The sequence below is a fragment of the Netta rufina genome (genome assembly GCF_964035555.1).
Source record: "Netta rufina genome assembly, chromosome: 11".
NCBI classification, from domain to species: Eukaryota; Metazoa; Chordata; class Aves; order Anseriformes; family Anatidae; genus Netta; species Netta rufina.
The window spans coordinates 12,625,870-12,646,846 of NC_140134.1; the positions used below are offsets into that span (position 1 = coordinate 12,625,870).

A 20,977-nucleotide genomic window follows, 5' to 3' on the forward strand; every position below is an offset into this window, starting at 1 on the left:
TGGGGTATTTTCTTTAAAGCGACGTACTTGATTATCAGTATCTATGCTTTGCTAGTGCCTGTGAGCATAGTGGAGGCCCTGAGCTTATACAAAAAAAAAATACAATAAAACCGTTGTTATCTTAAAGGGTCCTACAAAACGTCTTTTTTTTTTTTTTTTTTTTTTTTTTTTTTTTTTAATACAGAGCATGAGAGACAATGTGCTGTTTGAAAAATCTAAAAATTACTGGCTTAGGAAAAGTGGAAAATAGTCAGCAATGTAAAGACTTGTAACATCTACATCATGGAAACAGTGCCAGTAGGGGAACAGGGACACAAACACCATTTATTCTACAGGAAGGCCTGAAGGACCGGTGCAATCGAGAAAAGGCAGGCAACACAGCACCCCTGTACTGTAAACCCTCGGGGCAGCGAGCTGTTTATAAGCGCTGTGTTTATAAGCCATAAATCAGTAACAACACCCGGAGCCGCAGAGGTATGCGAGCGGAGCTGCAGTTCCTGCTTTGAGCCATTCACCTGCCCGGGACCTTGCTGAGGAAGGTTTTGAAGCCCACGTGTAACTTGGTGTGGGGAACAAAGCCTGCAGCACTGGGTGGGAGCACAAATACTCGGCTGGAGCCAGGTGCCAAAACACCGCATGAAGAATATAACTTTTATTGGGTTGCACGGAATTATTCAGCTGCCAACAAGGCTTCACTTAATCTTTCTTTCTTCACTTAGAAGTCAGTGCATCTCGGCACTTTTTAAGTCCTGACATACACTTATATGGCATTATCAACCCTCACAGGGCTATGTCTGTAGACACCGGGTCGGTTTCACCGCCTTCAGTTGTCCCGACCCAAAGTGCCTCCCTAAAACCTGCCAGGACAGGGCCACGCCAATCTCTACGCTATTTACATCAAGGCACTTTGCCCAAATCCCAATTTCGGGGAACCTGCCCTCCGCCCACCACTACGAGCCCTGAGGCCGGGGCTCCGTGAGGGGCCGGCGGCCCCGGGAGGGAGGCACCGCCCCGGCGGCGGCGGGAAGCGGCGGGGCCCGGCCCGGAAGAGGAGGGCTCGGGGCGGCGGCGGCTGGCGGCACAGGGTGAGGGGAGCGCGGCTGCGGGGGGAATGGTGCCGGGGAAGGGAAGGGAAAGGAAGGGAAAGGAGGCGAGACCAGGCCGGCCGCTCCTCTCAGCACGCTCCGGCGGAGCTGCAGCAGGGGGGAGGCGGCTCTGGCCCGGCAGGGAGGGAAGCGAAGCGAAGCCCGTCCCTTCTTCCAGGCTGCGTTGGGCCCTAGGCGAGGGAAGGTGACTGGCCCCCCTGTTACCAGCCCCAAAGGCTGTAGGAGCCCCGAGATACGTTTTCGGTCTCAGGGTCCACAAAACTCCCGTCTCCTTCCTTCCCTCCAGTTTGCAGATCTTCAAGGAGGCAGCAGAAGACCTCGATGTGGAAGTCGGAGACAAGGACCTTTAATGCTCTAGATCAGGCAGGGCCTGTTAAAACAGTAGGTGCGGAGCTTTTCTCAGCATCTCCTGTTAGGGCCAGACGGTCACTGATGGGCAGCGCTGGGTAGTACCAACTTCTGCAGGGCAAATTCATATATAGGCAGGTAAATAAGTAAACTAAGACCTTAAATACAACTCCCATTTGAGAAGTGTATTATGAGGCAACTTAAGATCATCTTGGGTGCTGTTCTTTCTTTGAATCAAATTATTAAAACAAAAATCATTGTAAATAAGTAATTATTTTGCTTTGCAGGCTATAATTATCTATAAGGCCTGCATTATATTCTGCTGTAGCAAACTTCTCAAGTTGATCGTAGTAATGTTCTTCCTGCAAGGAATGGATAAGGAGTGGCTTGGAAGTGCCTTCTGAAGAAATATTTTTTTTCTATAGCTAACCTTCAGAAACACACCATTTCTTTCAACCAGAATTCATCACACTCAAAATTGATTCAAAAGCACTGCTGTGTAATAGCTGACTATATTAGCTGTTAATCTGAGTTGACCTTTTCCTGCATGCATGGAGTCCCTTAAAACCAATCCCAGAGTTTGGACAGATCAGTGTTTGCATATCCAGTATATATGTCCAAAGACAGGACGTGCAATTGGAATTGATCTCTGTAAGGCATGTCCTTCATTGTCTTAACTCTCCAGAACAGGCTATTTTGTTTGTATTTGCAGTCTTAGGTCATCAAGACAGGGAGCATCAAGTCATCTGTGCTATTGTGCTCACTCGACAGTGTAACTTTTAATTGTCCTTTACTTGCCCTAAGTGGATGGTGGTAGTTATTACAGTAAGTCTCAATACATCATTAAAGCCTCTTCTATTGTGTTTATACAAATTTTCAGGATGGCTTCGCTGGTAGACATGCCCCTGGATTATGAAAAGATGTTTGCTCATCGGTTCACATCAGATGATAAAGAATACCAAGAATACCTGAAACGCCCTGCAGATCTCCCTCCTATTGTTGAAGAATGGAGAAACAGATCTGGTGGCAACCAGAGAAGAGAACGGTACTGATGTCTATTTTTTTTAAATGTTGGTAGTTTCACAAATACATGGTTAAACGATCACTTATTTATTTCAAAATAAAGCTAGGAATTTGTACTGTTAATAGAAGTATCCTTCATAGTTATGTATGTTTAAGGTGAAGAGTCTTATTTGAAAAGTAGTGAGGTTTTACATTTTCTCTCTACTGATACTGAAAGCTTTGATCTTTGTATAAAAGTATAAACTGAACTGCTTTCCTGAAAGGAATGAGCTGGAACCACTGAACCCATTGCCTTAGGGTTTGTTCCTGCTCAGTTAGGAACACTTTCCAGAGGGGAAAGATGGGAGTTCTGCAAAACAAAGTAGCCTATTTTCTGTTGGATAATAATCAGCAGGAAAATATGTGAAGGAACAGGCTAATAACGTGATTATCTGTCGCTAGCTGTCCAAAAAACTTTTCATTTGTAACTTAAGTATTTGTTGCACTGTTAGACTAGCCTGCATTTCTTTCATTAGAAATATCTGTAAAATCCATCATGTCTGCCTAGCAAGTGCAATATTAACCACCTACTGCAAAATATTTTGAATTATATTATTTTTCCAGAATGTAATTGTAGCTTTTTATTTAGCCCTGGACAGTAACATCTGACTTTCACGTGACCGAAAAGGGACAATTACCACATGTAGCACATTTGGTAATACTAACATCAGAGTTCATATTTAAGTAAACTCCTGTGTACCTAACAGTTGTGAAGACTTCTAAGATAAATATCTAAATAAAATTTGTGCCTTATCTGAAGCAAAGGACATCATTCTAACTTTTTATTACTCTAGAAAGTTGTCATCAAGTTAAACCCCAAATCAGTTTATACAGATTTAAAAATAAATAAATAAAATTAACAGAGATGTACCTTAAATGTGTACAAAATTTTGTTCTTTGAACTGATGAACTGTTGCACCTACTCCTTGTTCACTAAACAGACTTAATGTAAATGTTGTCTATGCTGTATTTTACCACACCACTGAGATGTCCAAACAAAAATGACTGCCTGGCAGCTCAGGTGTCCATAACAATAGTACTACAGCAGAACAGCCACAGTTTAGCCTGAACAATACCTAAATAACCACTGATAAGTAGCTCCCTGAGTGTAGTTAAGTTATGGTATATGCTCACACTCTGTCAGCTTGGGAATCAACAGGAGACTATGAAACAATTGGTAATATGTGCTAGGGTATGTGCAAATTCCAGGGGTATGCTGTTAGGTAACTGAATTGTATGTAAGCCTGCTTTGCCACAGCTTTCAACCATGAAGCTAGTAGACTGAACCTTACGTCAGTACAGCTACAGATGAACCTTTTGGTTGTTTTTTTTCAGTATATGGTCCGTTAGAGTATTTAAAGTTCCAGCAGTGGCTCTACTGCCTATAGAATGCTTTGTGCTGGGAAACACTGTCCTGCCACTGCTCAACAAATCACGTATTGAGTCGTAGTAAGAAATTAATTAATAATCTGAGGTGACTGTTGATATCTTTTTTATGACAAACAGATGAAAATGTAAGTGGTTAATTGTTATGTAACTGTTCATATACTCAGTTTTAAAAGTTTACAATTTGTGCGAATCCTTTCTTTCTTTTTATTGTAGGTTTCAAGATGGCAGATATTTTAGAGGGGACAGATACAACTGGCAAGGTGACCACAGATCTAATCAGAGGCCAGAAAGAGGTTGGGGTAACAACTACCAGCAGCACAGACAAGGACAATCTTACTCTTCCCACTATGGACAATATGGCTACAACTCCTACAACCCAGGCCCTCGTTACCATCCCTACTGATGGTACTTGTGGTTGGAAAGTCCAATAATACTATGTGATGAGTTAGATTTTCGACTTGTCTCCTGTTTTCTTATTTTTCACGGTTTACAGATAACTGAAGAATCCATATTCAAGTCCATTGTTGTTTATCTGTAGCAGGAACTGAAAAAGGGAATACCTTTTATTAATAATAAAAGCATATTCTACAATTTGTTTAGTCTGTAGATCTTAGATTATATTTGTCTTATATTCTTTTGTCTGCACCACTGAGATCCTCCTCTCTGTTACATTTTAGAAAATGAGGCAGGTCAGGGGAAAATGGTTGTAGCTTGTCTGCAGCCTGTAGAAGCTTGTTACATTGTCTTAAGACAGTTCTTTTTTGAAAGTGACATGCTGTGTCTTTCTGTGGAGAGAATTTTCTAGTTTGACTTTTGATAGTGAGAAAATTTCAGATGCCTTAAAAAGGAGAAGAAAGATACTATTACAGAAATATTTTATGGGGTTGGTATTTATGAAAACTCAAAAGAAGAACTCTTTAGGTATTTGATAGAGGTGTGATATCTCAATATTTAATTTATTGGGATAGAACAACTGTAGGAAATAAGATCTTGCATATAAGATAAATTCCTGTCTGTTGAGTCAATGGGTTAAATTTATGTGCAGTATTCCTCTTAAAAACATGGTCTAACAATTGGAATAAGAGTTAAGTAGTTTAAATATGTATCTTCTTACTCTAGTAGTTCAGTGGTACTCAAGTTTTACCTGAGAAGTAATACTAGACTTAGATTAATTTGTAACATCTTAAAATAATTTTGGTATGTACATAACATATTTCAGATTTACATTTCAGTAAAGCTGTAAAACTGTGATGTCTGTTGTTAATTAGTTTGTACGAGATACTTCGTGGATGTTATAGAAGAAAGGAACCATAATCAATACTGTTTGTATCATACTTTGTTTTATGAGAAAATAGCATAAGCAGTGAACAGTGGGTTTTTTGGTTCATGGCATTTAAGTTCCACGTTTTCTTTAACTACTCATGCAATAAAAGTATTTCACCTTAAAAGATGTTTCTGAATATTTCTGAAATCTACTTTTGAAACATTCAGAATTGCAACATTCATCTAGGCTGACAGCTGCTCAAGAAGCAGTACTAACAGATAAGTGTTAATACTGGACAGCTGTTGGTTTAAATTAGATGAGTGGCCTACGCAGCTAAAATAAAGAGGATGAGACACTGTGATTAATTAGAAGTCTGGAGTGTTAATCCTCTAACTTACTTTTGACCATAATAGGGTCAAAGTTCTCTATTTCACCATTAATATGATAAGCTAATTTGTCTTAGGAGAGCAGTGCATTTCTTTCTACTTGACATCTTCAGCTGCTGTACAGGAACACAGAACCATCCCTGCTGTTGTCTAAGTCATGACATTATGTGATAAGTTCAAATTACTGCATCTTCCTTTAAAAACAAAAAGTAAATATAGAAGTCAAAAACACCATCTCAGCTCAAGGTGCTTTTGAAAACTAAAGAGCCTGCTTACTGTTGATCTTAGAAATGTCCTGTGTGCAGCTTCAGCATGCAATCATTTAGCTTGGAAAAGACCTCTAAGATCAGTAAATCCAACCATTACCTAGCACTACTGAGTCCACCACTAAACCACATCCCTAAGCACCATGTCCACACGTCTCTAAAATACCTCCAGGGATGGCAACTCTGACTGCCCGCTCCAGGGCAGCCTGTTCCAGTACCTAACCATCCTTTCTGTGAAGAAATTCATCCTGACATCTAATTTAAACCTCCTCTGGCAGAACTTGAGGCTGCTTCCTCTCACTTGTCACCTGAGAAAAGAGACCAACACCCACCATACCACAACCTCCTTTCAGGTATTTGTAGATGACAGTGAGGTCACCCCTCAGCCTTCTTCCAGACTAGGGCCCCAGTTCCCTCAGCTGCTCCTCTTGTCTTGTTTTCTAGCTCCTTTGCCAGCTTCATTGTTCTTTGCATTCCAGCAACTCAGTATTTTGTGGTGAGGGGCCCAAAACTGAACACAGTACTTGAGGTGTAGTCTCACCAGTGCCGAGTACAGAGTGCACAGTCTGTGAAGCAAAAGCTGTAGTGCTGAAAAGTGGCTCCACCTACCTGTTCTTTTGCTTTCCCCTTTTCAGACAATATTAAGAGCTTTGATATAATATTTAATATCCTACTCCCTGATGTACCTGCCTTGAATTCAGTTGTTTAACCTTAGAAATGTTACAGTGAAAGGTTCATTCTTCCTTGAGAAGTTCTACAGGATGAAATGCTCTTTTAACCCTTGATAATTAACCCCCATTAATACGTAAGAGCTGTTACACTAGGGAATATAAGCTTATCCAAAGTTACGCTCTGTGCACTATCAAAAACCTGCAAAGTGGTTTGGTGGAATTCCTTTTTAACACAGAATCGCATGCAAGGAGCCAGATAACCCAGACTCCTACCTCCAAGAAAGGAGCGCATCTCTTTCTGCAAAGAGCTTGATACTGCCTGCTATGCCAGGGAAGCCAGGCTGTGCCAGGATATTCTTCCTCCTTACCATCTGGAGTAGCATCTCAGGTTGAAATAAAACCTGGCAAAAGGAATGGGTTCTCTCATCTGTTGCTTATCCTCAAAAGCCCAATAACTATTTTAATTTTAGTGTCTTTCAGCTAATGAATGAAGAATCTACAACACTGTGGCCAAGCTGTAGCAGATAATATTATGGTGGCCTAAATGGACACTACAACTTTAGAATCACACATTGCATGGCCTCAGGTGTCATATTCTGAGTTTCTTGACCAAGTGATCAGGAGAGACACCAAGGCCAGTGCAGCTTCCTGGTTTCTGTCTTTCTTTACGTCCTTGACTCCTGTTATTGACCACTTGTCTCACCATTAAAACTCTCAATTCAACTTCAAGGGATTGTATGATTTACAAAACTTGTAATAATTATGGCAAGAATATATATATATATATTTTATGAATGCATTTCTAAGTAAATGCATATTTTGCACTAGACAAAAAGATAAATAAAATTTAATGTATATTGTCCCTGAAAGTTTCCACTTAAATGAACTTGTATCTATGATAAAGTCCAGTCTATTGCTTCTGTCAAGCTAAATAATACCAGTAAGTACTGTCTCCAATCACAGTTTTTGCATTATGGTGTGTTACAGATGATAAAACTGAAGCTACATTAATTTTAACATTTGCAACTTCAAACACTGCAGAAATTGTTTGCTTTAAGTATGATGGAGATCGCAGGGTAAACATTAAAATTCAGTGTCTGGAATCTGACTTTAAGAGAACTTTTCCCTCTGACATTTGCTCAGACATCATTATTAACGTGAATAAAACAAAAGAAAGATAAGTGTTATGTATTAAAAAATGACTGCCACGTTGCCAAGAGTTTAATAAATGCAGAAGTTTGACTTCAGCAGTCCTAAATCCCTTCCTGAACATGTAAAGCAATTTTGTGCAGACAGTTAATTCATGCTGAAGAATTATCACGCTAAATTACAGGTGCTGCAGCAAGAAACTTCCAAGAAAACTCAGTAGCTTTTGTAAAATTTCTTAACTAGAATTTTAAAAAATGCTAACCACTAAGCCACTAGCTACTTGAAGCCAAGAGAGTGCATAGAAAAATTCTTAGTATGATTTGTGAGATACAATTTTCCAAGTGTTCACTGCTATTCAACCTCTATTTTATCCTAACTCTTCAGCTGGGAATTGAGATGTGCCGACATGCTTCGAAAGGTTAGCTAGAAGCTGAAATACTTTCAAGAGGCTCTTTAAAAGATATTTCAGACAGTGAAGACAGTGTCGTATTTCTGATATACGTATAATTATCACTCAACTTCTAGAAAAAAATGTATTTCATCTCCTCCTGTTCAAATATATCTGAATGTATTTAAACTCCTACTATTAATTTGCTACTAAATATTCTCCTTAACCAAGAAACATGGTCACATTTACTTCTTATACTGAGATGCTGGAAGGAAAGTTCTTTTTATATCAAATTTAAGCTGACATTTCCTCTCCACTATCATTCCTATTCCTTACAATATCTCTGAATTACACAACTTTGGGTGAATTTTCTTACCTGATCCAACTGGTGCAGTCCCACCTCCTCTGGCTCTGACAAACAAGAGGGGTTAGGAATACGTGGCCCAGGAAGGGAAAAAAGGACTGCTCCTTACAGCAGCGGCGGGCTGCCTTCGGAGTGTTTTTATGAAACTGCACCTCCCTTATGTTTCATTTGCCAATCAGGAAAAGTTACTATAATTTGTCTCCTGTATGTTAGAGGAAAGCTACATAATCCCACTTACATTACGCACAGCACTAGTGTTCTCATGATCAGAAACTAAACAAGATTATGGGTCAGATCAGGTTTCCCTAAAAGTACCTAGGGAGTATGCAGCCCGATTCAAGACACACAGACACAAATCCTAGAGATCAAAACGGAGTCCAGTGGCTCCAGAACTGCCAGGATGGTAGATGGCAACTATAATATGGTGGTGCACAATGATCTTTCCTCTCAAGATGATTATTTTTACATTAGGCCCTGCAGGCTGTAATTTATTTTTGTTTACCATGGCCTATATTCTTCCTCAATAGGGCACGGGCTGCACTCAGTGGTTGTCAGTCCTCATTTGTTTATGTGAACAGCAATGCCAAAATGTTATCTCTCTGCAGCTCACCCCCTTATTTTCTAAGTACTGTCCTATTAAAATGCAAATTTATTACAGAAGAGTTGGCAATCACTACATTTTCCTGCAAGTCTAATAACACAGGACATCATTTGTATTGGTTACCTTCTCTGATATTTCCAGCAAGTGGGAATACAAATAAGTGTTATCTTTTTCCTAACACACTATTGCTTCTTTTTCTAGTAATATTTCAGCAGATGGATAATTTTTTTCCACAAGTATGGGGCAGTGTTTTTATTTATTTATTTATTTTTAATGATTACTTTCATATTCTGTAATTCAAAACTTGCTTCACTAACAAAAGATCTATTAATATCAACTATAAAAGCTGCTCCTGCTCATCATTTGAAGAAAACTTATCTATTCAAAAGATGAGTTAAAGTTCAGGAAGCGACTTAGCTATTTGTTATAGAACTACAAAAGCAAGCTTATTTGTGAAAAAAATCTAAAGGGAAAATCTTCCAACTGAAGATTCAAACAATTTTCAAAATGAAACTTGTTACACCTTAAAAGAATGACAATAAGTTTCTTCAAAGCTCTTTTACACGGTTAGAGAAGATGATTTGGTAGTTATATACCTACATAAATTAATAAATTAATACTATTTCTAGTACTGTTTAGATAAAGGTTAAAAAATATCTCTCTATAAGCATACACAAACACATAAGATGTTTTATATAGCTTTTGGCCACCCTGTGCCAAGCATTTAGCACAATCAGAGCTGATCAGAAAGTCCAAAGTCATGTCTGAAGTTCGTTTCTGAAGAAATGCTTGAAGACTTTATTTTCTATTGTAAAGACTTATTTCCTATTGAAAAGGCCTATTTGGTATTAAACATGTGATCAGTAGAAATAAGTTAATAGTGATAATTACCAAGTGCAACCAGCCCCAAGCTATTACATAATCGTTTTACATAATAAAAAGAAAATTAAATTTTCCATGGCAAAAGCTTTCTTTTTTATATGCTTTAAGTTTTTCCCTTTTGTAGTCATCAAGTAACCTTGATTTATGAATCCCACTGAGCTCTCAAAACAAAGTATCTTTAAGAATAAGTTCTTACGTGCTGCAGTGTTTTTAATGGCACGAGCACTTGAATACAGCAAATGAAACCCTTGGAGTTTAGGTTTAGAGCAAGAGCTCTGCGTGGATACATGTTCTCTTCAGACCAGTATTACTCATGCAGATGCCACATGCTCACAACACCCACCCTGAAACAAATGGCTGCAGCATCAGACTTGGGGTACGTACACCCTCCTCTAATCCACAGCTGCAGCTAAACTGCTGCAAGAACATAAAGGAGCTTAACCTTAAACTGCCACAGGGGCAAATCCTATTTCTCCAGTCCTGCAGCTCAGAGGATATTTCCATCAGCAGAACTATGCTTTTTTGTTGTCCCAAGGTAAGATGGGACTGGGGAAGGTACCTTGTACAGCCCAGGCAGAGACTAGAATGAGCACTGCTGAGCTGAAGGAACAGTTGTTTCATGGCCATTTGCTCTTGTATACTGAACCCCTTAGGGGAAAATATGTTTTAAGATGTAATTATTGGTTATCAAATGACTTTAATGTCCCTCCACAGCCTGGGAAAAAGAAAAAAAAAAGAGAGAGAGAGAGAGAGAGAGAGAAATTCCTTCTTCCTCCAGACTCCAGGGATCTCCGCAGCCTACACCAAGCTGGCAGAATATGGACTCAGGAAGCAGTTAAGCAGCTGGCTCATTATACTGGCAGAGTTTTCAAGCCCTTAAGTAAGGTGGATAGATCCAGGGAACGACAAACAAACAGCTATTGATGACTTATCCTGCAGTCTGCGTAAATCCCACTGAAGAGCCTTTCTGGACCTCACCAGCAGGATTTTAGTTTTTAAGAGACAAAATGGATTTAGTGCTAACTAATAAAAGATCAGCCTAATTCTACTTCCCTCCATACCTGCATTAGATATATTCTTATTATTGGCCTACCTTTTTTTTTCTTTTTTTCTTTTTTTTTTTTTCTCCAGTCCCATGCTCTTTTTACTCTTCCTCTTGTCATTCCACAGGCATCAGGCTATTCTATGTCAGAGATCCATTTTAGCAGTTCCTCTTATTCTTGAATGCTCTTAAAGACAAGACCTTCTAAAGCTACTGAGTGTAAAATTTGAAAAAGACAGCTTTGCCACAGTGCCAGTCATTCTAAAAGGAAGTTAAAAGGAAAGGGTATTTTCAAAGACAGAACCAGATGTGTTAATTCCCAGCTCAGCTACTACCACTTTTAATGCTTTTGTGTCTTGATTTCCCATCTGTAAAATAGTGGTTAAATCTGCCCTGTTTCCCTCCTGTCTGCTACATATTTCAGCTACAAGTCTCCTAGGCAGGGGCTGCTCCATTTAAAGTATAGTTATGGTGTACAACAATCTCAGCTGGGTCTGTACGTCCTGGTAAGAGGCACTGGGAATGGTCTGGTGGATGAATCGATCTATTTTCTGACCATTATTTAAAACAAAACAAAACAAAAACATGTGATAAACGCTATGCAGGCAGGGCCAATCTAAACACTGCCTTTATTTCTCCATACAGTTACACAGCACGCTATTTACATGTGCACAGCTGGGATGCTGGGGCCAAGCAAGCTCTCAAAGCCAGACCTACACTAAAACGATTCTAACTCCTATGGGTGCAGTAGAAAAATGCTTAAAAAATATAAGCAGCATAAAGGCAGCATCATCATAGCTAATAGGTATGGATAGTCCCATTTGACAGTTAGTCCTGAATTCAACCAAGGTGAATTAGAAATGAGGGGACAGTCTATGCAAACTTGATTCCACATCAATAACATTTGTGCTGGTTACTGTGTTGAATGTCCTATTCATTTACACATAATTGATTTCAGAAACATTTTCTCTCTTGTACATGCACACCATAGAATCACAGTAAGAGTAAAATTCTGACCTCATGGAAGTATTACAGCACTTTTTTTTTTTACTTTTTTTTTTTTTTTTTAATCAAGCTGTTTTACACCTACAGCAAAGGAAGAGGAAAGAAAATACAGTGGGGAAAGAGGAGGAGTGGAAGTCTACTAAGATGAAAGAGGGAATGCACTGGTGCAGGCAAAGGAAGAGAAGTCTTCCTCCAAAAGAGTCTATTGAAAGGTCAAAGAGAGTGTTCTTAGCATCTGAGAAGATGAAATCATTTCATTGAAGGTAAAATGCAAGGCTGTTTAAAAGCCATTTGTGACTGATGAGAACTGGAAGACAAAGATGGCATCACAATCTCTTGGCAAGAAAATTCTTCCAGATGGCATCTCTTTCTCATTAATGCTCTGGGGGAGGATCCTAGACAGCCCAGCAGGTCCCGTCGTGACTTTGGATTCGAAGCCATCCACAAACTCAGCTGCTCTTTGGCTCAACTCCACTTCTGCTGCACATGCGTGTGGCACGCAGCAGTGCTACAGGACATTAGCTGATGAATGAAATTAACTGCCTATTTTTACCTCTTCAGATCACACCTCCCAACTGTGTTCTAAAAGGCAGAAACCTGCCCATAACCACGTCTCCCACTTTGTGGCTCAGAGAACTTTCTCAAGCTCTCCAAGTCTTCTACTACTAGTATAGTAACCTTAAGGATTGCTAGAAAACACAGATTTTTAACACAAAGAAAGTTGACCTGTTGAAGGTCAACTCATTTTTTGAATTCATGCCTCCCAAAGTGGGCATCAAGATGATCAAGATTTCTATGCTGAATTAAGACCAGACTGAATGCCTGCATCTTGGCTTCACTGGGCAAAATCAGAGCAAGGCTTTAAACAGGCTACACAAAGAGCAACGAAGTGTCAGCACTGCCTGGTTACTTACAGACTGGACCAAAGGCACCTTATTCAGAGTAAGCCAACTCACTTAAAACATTTGTGGTATGCTTATACATGAGGCTGTGGATGTGCTGCTTTGGTTTAAAGCAGACTTGTTACAAGTTACAAGCAAGATCAGATGAAATGGAAATAGGACACTAAGGAAAGAAAAAATGCAAAATGCAAAAATTTTGACTTAGACAACTAAAACAGTTCCACTCAACCCATGCAAACCTGCGGGCAGAGCAGTTCTTCAGGGGGGTACAGCAATCTACTCAGGGCTTTCCAGGCTCCTTGTCAGTAAGAGCCAGTCCCACACAAACAGCACATGCAGCCCTTACAGTTTTGTTTTTGTTCGTTTGTTTGTTTTTCCTTAAGGTATGCAACCCTTTCAAATTTGCACAGAGAAACATAAGCAAAAAAAACAAACAAACAAGCAAAAACAACAACTTTATTGTTGCCACAATCCAATGGGTTTAGGAATCAACATTATAGCCTTCAATGCGAGAGCTCTTTTTGTTGTGAAAAAGATTCATCAGTGGCCCCCTGCAGAACACCATGAAGCATGAGCATGCTTCCCACTGCAGCTAGGCCTACCCAGACTGCCTGTCAGAAGCATTTTCAGGTTCTTATTTAGACAGGAGGAGCTCCAGTTGCACTGAAAACTGTCAAACTCTCCCTGATGAAAAGCTTTTGTCCCTATCATCAGCCTCTTTGTTGTCCCCAGCTGTCCCCCACAGAATATTTGTATTTTTTCCCCTCCAGTCTAATTGTAGATGAATTGAGGGACAGACTTCCATACTTCCCTCTGGAAATTCTCCTGTAAGCCTGTTGGAGCTCGTTACCTATTCCTTCTTTCTGAACTCTGGCTGAAGTACGTGACCTCTTCCTCCTCTACAGTGTTTGTCATCAGCTCTGAATTTGCTACTTTGGGTCAGATTCCTTGTGGAATGGTGGGGGGCAGTGACTTCTTGGTATTTTTGTCTGTGCCACACCCAGCCCATTCAGGGATCCCAGCTGAATTCAGGAGAATCCAGGACCCTTACAGGGCCAAGCACCTATGGAAATCTCTACTGAGCGAGCTCCCATACAATTGTTCATAAGAAACCCAAGGAGAGTTTAATATGGCAATCTCTCACTGCACAAGAGTGGCTCAGTTTCAACAACTGAAAGGAGGTTATTTAACAACAGAAAATGACCGTATGTCCCAAAAAGTCATTTACACATCACTAGGATTTGTCTGGATTAACAGAGAGCAACGGACAATGCTACAGACCTCAAGCAAGCTAAGGGTCAAAAGGCAGAATTTATTTGAATTCCTACAGATTAAGCTGCTAAATAAAACACATTCTTTCCTGTGAGCATAGCAGATATAAATATATAGGAGCAGTCAGTCCCTGACTGCACGCTGGGAACCTAAACAAATGTTATAACGCATGAAGGATCTTGTGCATGTAACATCTGCACCGCGACTGCGGTGGGGAGCGCCACGCTGGGCCCGTGCTGCTCCTGAGCCTGGCAGTGCCTCACTCGTCCCCATGACATTGCTGGCCCGCAGGCAGAGCTGCAGAGTGCACAACGTGGTAACGGGGCTGAGTATCCGCAGGCAGATGATAAACTGCAGCTTCCCATGCAGGGACAGCCAGGACTTCTATTTTAACCAGCAAAACACTGATCTGGAGATGGGATTTCATTAAATGCAGTAAATTGTTTACCTGGTTTCCACGCCTTACTCAGTTTCCATGTCAAATTAACATATCTCATCAGGTGAAGGCGAGCACGCCATCCTGAATACTGATCCAGGCCAGAATGCAATTCCAGTAAAAATTAGTTTAAGTCCTTTCCATTGGCCCTTTGTCAGCAAACTTGATGGTACACAAGACAAAGAGGAAGTAAAGGAATAAAACAAAATCAAACACAATATACTTAACATATTGGGAACAATTAAAATGGGCTTTTTAATTAACCTTGGTAACCTTCTAGGAGCTTTCAAATTTATATGGCTTTAAATGATAATGATTTCAACAGAAAGCATTTTTGTTTCTCTATGAAAGGTATTAGTAGGAAATTGAAAAGCTGCAGGAAAATTAAATTGCATTTTTCACATTTGTTATGAGCCTGCTCTAACTGTGCCACAGGAGAGGTATTTAATCATGCACCACTCCTTGCTTTTGGATGCTCTCTTCCTATTTGGATTGGAAGGACACGTATTAAAGGGTCATTAACCAAAGTCATGTACATCATCTCTCCCTCACAAATCAACACCATAAACACTGCAACAGCCACAGAGCCGCTGTATAATCAGGGCCCAATGCAGGCTTTGCGGCTCATACAAGACTAAGTGGACAGACTAAACTACCCCAAAGAAACCTTTTTCCCTCCCAAAGAAAGGGCAAAGGCCTCACAGCTGCTGGAAGACTTCTTAGAGCTATCTCATGTGCAAACGACAGAACCTGCATGTGCGACTCTGGTCCCACAAGGACCCTGGCAGCTGAAGTCTCAGCACAAGCAATCTCATTACCTGGTTTCTACATGGACTGTGCACTTACCCCTTGTATTTACACAAAGTTTTAAGCATGTGACAAGAGCTTTACACTCTGAACACATTATGAAAGAAGATGAGAGACAAATACCACATTGCACTGGCTTATACAAGTCACGATGGCGGTACTGAGCACAGCTGCACGGAACAAAGGGCTGGGTCACAGAATCATATCATGCAATGTTTTCACATCAGTACACTCCATAACATTTTTAAATAGAGTCATACCCCTGGCTGCACAAATTCATAAAGCAATGAGATGCCGTGGTGAGATGTATACAGAAGACTTCCCTTCTTCGTAGTTACATTCCTGTCTCCGTGCACTGAATGCAGTACCTCTGACTACTAAATGCAGTGAGATGCAGTGCACTTCCAAAAAGCACAGAAAATTAATTTTGAGGCTGAGTTGATTCCTGCTTAGTTTATCCCACATAAGCCTGTCTTTTATATGGCATACTTTGTCCTTAACACACAGGGGTTGATTTATGCCTCACCATTTTGGAAATTATTTCAGGATGGTCTTTTTGCCATAAAAGACGTGCACAGGAACACAGTGTCTGGCTTACTGAAGAAAACCGAGCAGCATTTCATCTCCTTCAAGGAGTCTCATGATCTACTTTCTTACTTTTGTCATTACTATTTAATGATATTATAATTACTATAAGCCTCTAGTGTTCAGAATAACCACAAAACAAATACAACCTTGATTATGCTCTTATTATTATTTGTATTACAGTGGCAATTAGAGACTTGAGCTTTACCCAAGGAAAAGAGGAACGTGCATCTCCAAGAACCTGCATCTAATCCACAATGAGAATTACAAATAAGAAAAGATTAGGGGAAAAGGACAAAACACAGAGGTTGCTATACCTAGATCACATGCTCATATTGTCTTGTTTTAGAGGCCTGACATTCTTCTTTAGAAAAGATTCTGTCTCTCATGAAACTGGACACAAAGATAATCAGCAGTCCTAGCCTCTAAAATTGGCTCACATCTTATTGTTTAGTACATGTTCTTTACAATGCTCAGATACATCTTGCTCTCCCCTGCTGCCAGTTCTAGGTTCACAACAGTCTTGATAGCTCATTGTCTGCTGCCACACCTGCTGTCAGTCATGCTTTTTTTGTTGCGACTAAGTCGTCACAGATTGATTTACCCTTTAAAACTGTGGGCTGTATTTATCCTCTAAAACAGGCATGTAGCAGAAGACCAAAGGCTCCTTTGTGGAGAAAGCTTTTCAATGTTGAAGATGTGTGTCACTTCTGCTTGACACTGTTCACAGGCAGTAAAGCAAAAGAAAACAAGTGCTTGATTCACCCTCTCACATACTACACTGTCGAATGAGCCAGTTAATCAGAAGACCTGATTTCACCATTCTTAAGTGATTTCACTTAAACCTTGACATGTCTTCCCCTTTCGGTATTTGCTCTCCTTCAACAGTGGAAATTAATACAGCAGAGTCATTAGGTCTAAAATTCAGACTTGATGATTGGTACGAATTTCTCTGAGTTCAAATTTCTCTTCCAATTAAGCCTTAACACTTTCCTGACAGAGAAAAAGAATGGAGTGTCTCATCTGGAAGCAATTTTAAAGACAGTCCACAGTTATCATCCCCCTGCAGAGCAAACTTGCGCCTTAGCCACTAACCTGAATGAGCTCTTCTGGCACCAGCTCCTCCCACCGCAAGAGGCTGGAAGCTGGCTCACAGGGCTGCCAATTTAGCATGACGAAAACCTGTGGGAGCCTTCTCTTTACTTTGGAGGAAGCTCTGCAGATGAGGTAAGACCCCAGGAGTTGCAGTTGGCTGACTCTGGTGTCGTGGGGATGTGCCAGCCTCTCAGAGTCATTACAAATTGTTAGTCCCGACTTGCTGCGAAGGATAATAGTTCAGTCACCAAAAAGAAAAAAATACTGCCAGACTGTAGCTGCCTTTGTAGAACCAATTTACTTAAATGAGATGAAAAGGCAGAACAGATGAACTAGTTATAATCAGCACACAGACTTTTCCATCTAAATTTGTATTTTAACTCACAAATGTCTCTAAATAACAATAGCACCAGTATAGCACTCTTTCTATATTACACATGGGTATGGCCCTTGCATGGATCTATGATTTCAGAAGATGAATCTTTCCTTCCTGAAAAAAATCAGCTTGGCATTTAAGGGCTCACAATTCACACTAAAAGGGCCATAGAAAATAGCCTTTTCCCATCTAGATTCATAGATTGTAAGTAAGCAAATAACTGTGAAAGATGGGGCAAATTATGTTGCAAATTATTAGATTTACAGTCTTTGAAAACATGACAAGGAAGGTATTACTCTTGTGACAGTTTTTCCCCATTCTGACTTGAGTGCTAAACAGCAGAGCAGATGCCATAAAACATCTGGAGCCCGTCCCATCGTTTATTCTGTGCATGCTTCTCCCCAGTAGAGCTTAGGACATGCTGCAAATACTTCCAACAAGCCAAAAAAATTGCTATTAGTTCAATAAATGACCTTTAAATAATGTAAATTATTCTCTATTCTCCCCTCCCTACCGTGTTTTCTCTTCTTTGTTTTCTGATTTGAGAAGTTTGCCCATTACTCAACCCCAGGAATCAAGCAAACAGGTACTGCTTCTTCAGAGTCTAATCAAAGTACCTTCCTATGGACACCTGGGGGACAAAGCCTAGAACAAAGCATGTAAATAGCTAAGATCTGAAAATGAACTAACAAAATTTGTTTATTTAAATTTGTAATCCCAGGCATGTAAAAGTTGAAGTACTTCACTACATTATTTCCCAGGTAAAAGACTGAGTAGGTCCACTGAATGAGCAGAAATCACATGCAGCTGAGAGACCAAAGGTTTTCTATATAAGGTTGTTAAACATTCTTCATAAAACATATCTTTAATGGAGCTTTTCTTAACAGCCTTGTGATATAAACAGTGGTCCAAGAAAAAAAAAAAAAAGCATTTCTTGTAGAAGTTTATCTTCCAGAAGATTAAAGAAAAAATACTTTCAAATTCACGTGTGATGGCAACCCCAATAAAAGAAAGGCTTATAGCAAGCTCTGGCATTGCATGTTCTTCTGGTCTTGTTTCCCTAAGTGCACAACGTGTATACCTACACCTCCACAGACAGTTTTACTTATTTTTTGTAGATTTAGGGTTTATATAGGTTTATATACTTTATAGACTACTGAAAAAAAAATGTTTAATTAGATCTTACACCTTCTCTGCTTTCACACACCCAGACATTTGGAAGACTAGTCTTGCTACACATACACAACTTAATGACAGCTATTGTCAAATTAGTGTTTTCAGATGCTCTGATTTCACATTTATCCTTTCCCAGAAATATCACCTAGTGCTTCATTAAATAAAGACTTTTTTTTTTTTTTTTTTAATTCTAGCTGATAAGTGACAGCAATCACAGCAAAAAGAAGTCTGACAGTTTGAGAATATCGTTATGAGCTGATCACCTTTTAAAAATATTTGACCAAAAAGCTCTTGGGTCTGCTTTGGTAGCTGAACCTGAACTCAGTGAGGAAGTGACTGAGCAGAATCAGACGCCCTCATTAAGTAAAATTAGTCAAGTACAATTTGCCTGGCTGATCCCCTCTATGTATTAACCCTGATTTTCAGACATTGATGAGCTTAATCAGGATTTTCAAACAAAAAGAAAAAAAATAAAAAACACTCATGAACCTAGCAGGTTTATTAGGAACAGATTGCATTTTCACTGTCAAAAGGCACCAAAGAATCAGCCGAAATACTGAAGAAAATTCTCTGTTCATAAGCGCATCCTAATAGCTCATAGCAATCTTTCCTCATAGCACGAACATGACCTCAAATATGTGCTAGCTGATTGCTGTCAGATTTACTGAAGACAAAAGGAGACATTTTATTAAAGGGCAAATGCCAAGAGGCTACACAGAGCTGCTACAGGGCTTCACTAGAAGGGACAGGTTTGCCCTCTGATTGCAAAGATTACATTGCTAGGGCTTTTTCCCCTTCGACAACGAATACATCTCAAAGTGCTGTCAAGCCCAAGAAATGAAGAAAAAACAAAATACTGTAGCAGATAAGGAGATAAGTGTCAGCAACAATGCTGATGTAACAAATAAAGAGCAGAAACAACCCCACAGAGGCTGGTCCTGCTTGAGGGCACTTAACCTGAAGCAGTGGCAGCAGAAGTGAACGTGAGAGGGCAGCAAGAGGGCATGTGGACTCAAGGGAAGGCAGGCAGCTGCTGGAGCAAGGCTGGTGATACTGCTACCAAGTTTACCCCACAGACCTTCTGAGCATCAGAAAAGAAGCAATAAACTTTGTAGATGTTAAGACAATCTATTGGAAAGGGCATCAGAGAAAAAAAAAAAAAAAGGTTCCGTAGAAATATCCCATTTTATACAGTTTATAAAATTTGACTTGCCAATGCCCCTTTCAGACAGATGGGCATTATAGAGGTCCTAACATGTTTTGAGGGTCCTGATGTTTTTTTCCCTTAAATTATGCCTTAATGCATCCTGCTTTGCAAGACACTGCAGCAACAACAGCTGGCCAAAGGAACAACATGCTGCAGCCCTCCCAAGAGCACCGCACACATGCTGGGTAATGGGAAAAAGGCAGCTTAATGACAATTATCCCAGAATTACAATTTGTAACTCCAGTTGTTCTCTTAAGGCAGACTGCTTTATCTGAGCAGCACAACGTGAAACTTTGTGCTCATTTCAACACTCTTTTCTCCCTAAGTTCATGGTCAACTGTTTGCTTTACAGCATGTTTCAATAGTGACCAACTGTTACAGCAATACTCAATTCATTTCCTTTTCCCCGTGTTCTTTCAACTCAAAAACTCAAAATGTTATTTAAACAACATTCCAAAACCTGAGCCTCAAGCTGCAGTAAGATGGTATGGTAGACTACTCTGTCACTCTAGCTTTCCCAGCTCTTGAGACAATAAAAAAAACTAATAAATGCAGTATTTATAGAGGAAAGCAAAATTCTTCATGGCTTACTGACAATTACTTGAAAAGCTATACATAAAGGACTAGGAAGAAATGAATTCCAGTACCTTAGAGAAGCAGCAGACTCCTCCTTTCAGGCAAGTATTTCATTTCTTCAGCAGCTTTTTGACTGTTTATTGTGCCTTGGTTACATTAACAGCGCTTTAGAAAGGCTGCTGCACTCAGGGCAGAGAATAGTAACGGAGCTAAGCTTTACATGCAGGTACAGCACCATGTTCCCAGACGGAGCCAGGGGAGCACATTTTCACACTAGCTAATATGGCAGTGAATCACCCTCCCGAGATAAAGGCTAAAAACATTAGGAGGGGAATATAGCAGGCTGGAATTCAGGGTACAAAAAAAAAAAGGGATTCAGCTGGTTCACGTTTACATATGCAAATAAACAGTATGAGAGGGGAAATACTGAGAGAGAGATGTGAAGTAATGAGGAGAAAGAGCAGGTGTATCTATCTTCCTGCAGGCTGAAGGAAGGAAGATATTAAACGGTGCCTTCTGGTAAATTGCCACTGCCAGTTATTGACAAAGTTGTCAATTATACGGGATTATTTAGACTGATGATACAGGAAGAAATGGGGATTTAGAAACACATGGGACTAAA

General features: G+C 40.0%; 1 protein-coding gene across 2 annotated transcripts; it reads left to right on the forward strand.

The window, feature by feature from the left end:
* Positions 1 to 1,049: 1,049 nt before the first annotated feature.
* Positions 1,050 to 5,347, forward strand: RAMAC (RNA guanine-7 methyltransferase activating subunit). Of its 2 annotated transcripts, none has more exons than XM_084293224.1 (3): positions 1,050 to 1,085; positions 2,335 to 2,499; positions 4,119 to 5,347. In XM_084293224.1, exons 2-3 carry the CDS (start codon positions 2,336 to 2,338, stop codon positions 4,306 to 4,308), a joined length of 354 nt encoding a protein of 117 aa, XP_084149350.1. In that variant the 5' UTR covers positions 1,050 to 1,085; position 2,335; the 3' UTR covers positions 4,309 to 5,347. The 2 variants fall into 2 exon arrangements, with proteins under 2 accessions (XP_084149350.1, XP_084149351.1); XM_084293225.1 differs by lacking the exon at positions 1,050 to 1,085 and adding an exon at positions 1,403 to 1,491.
* Positions 5,348 to 20,977: the final 15,630 nt, after the last annotated feature.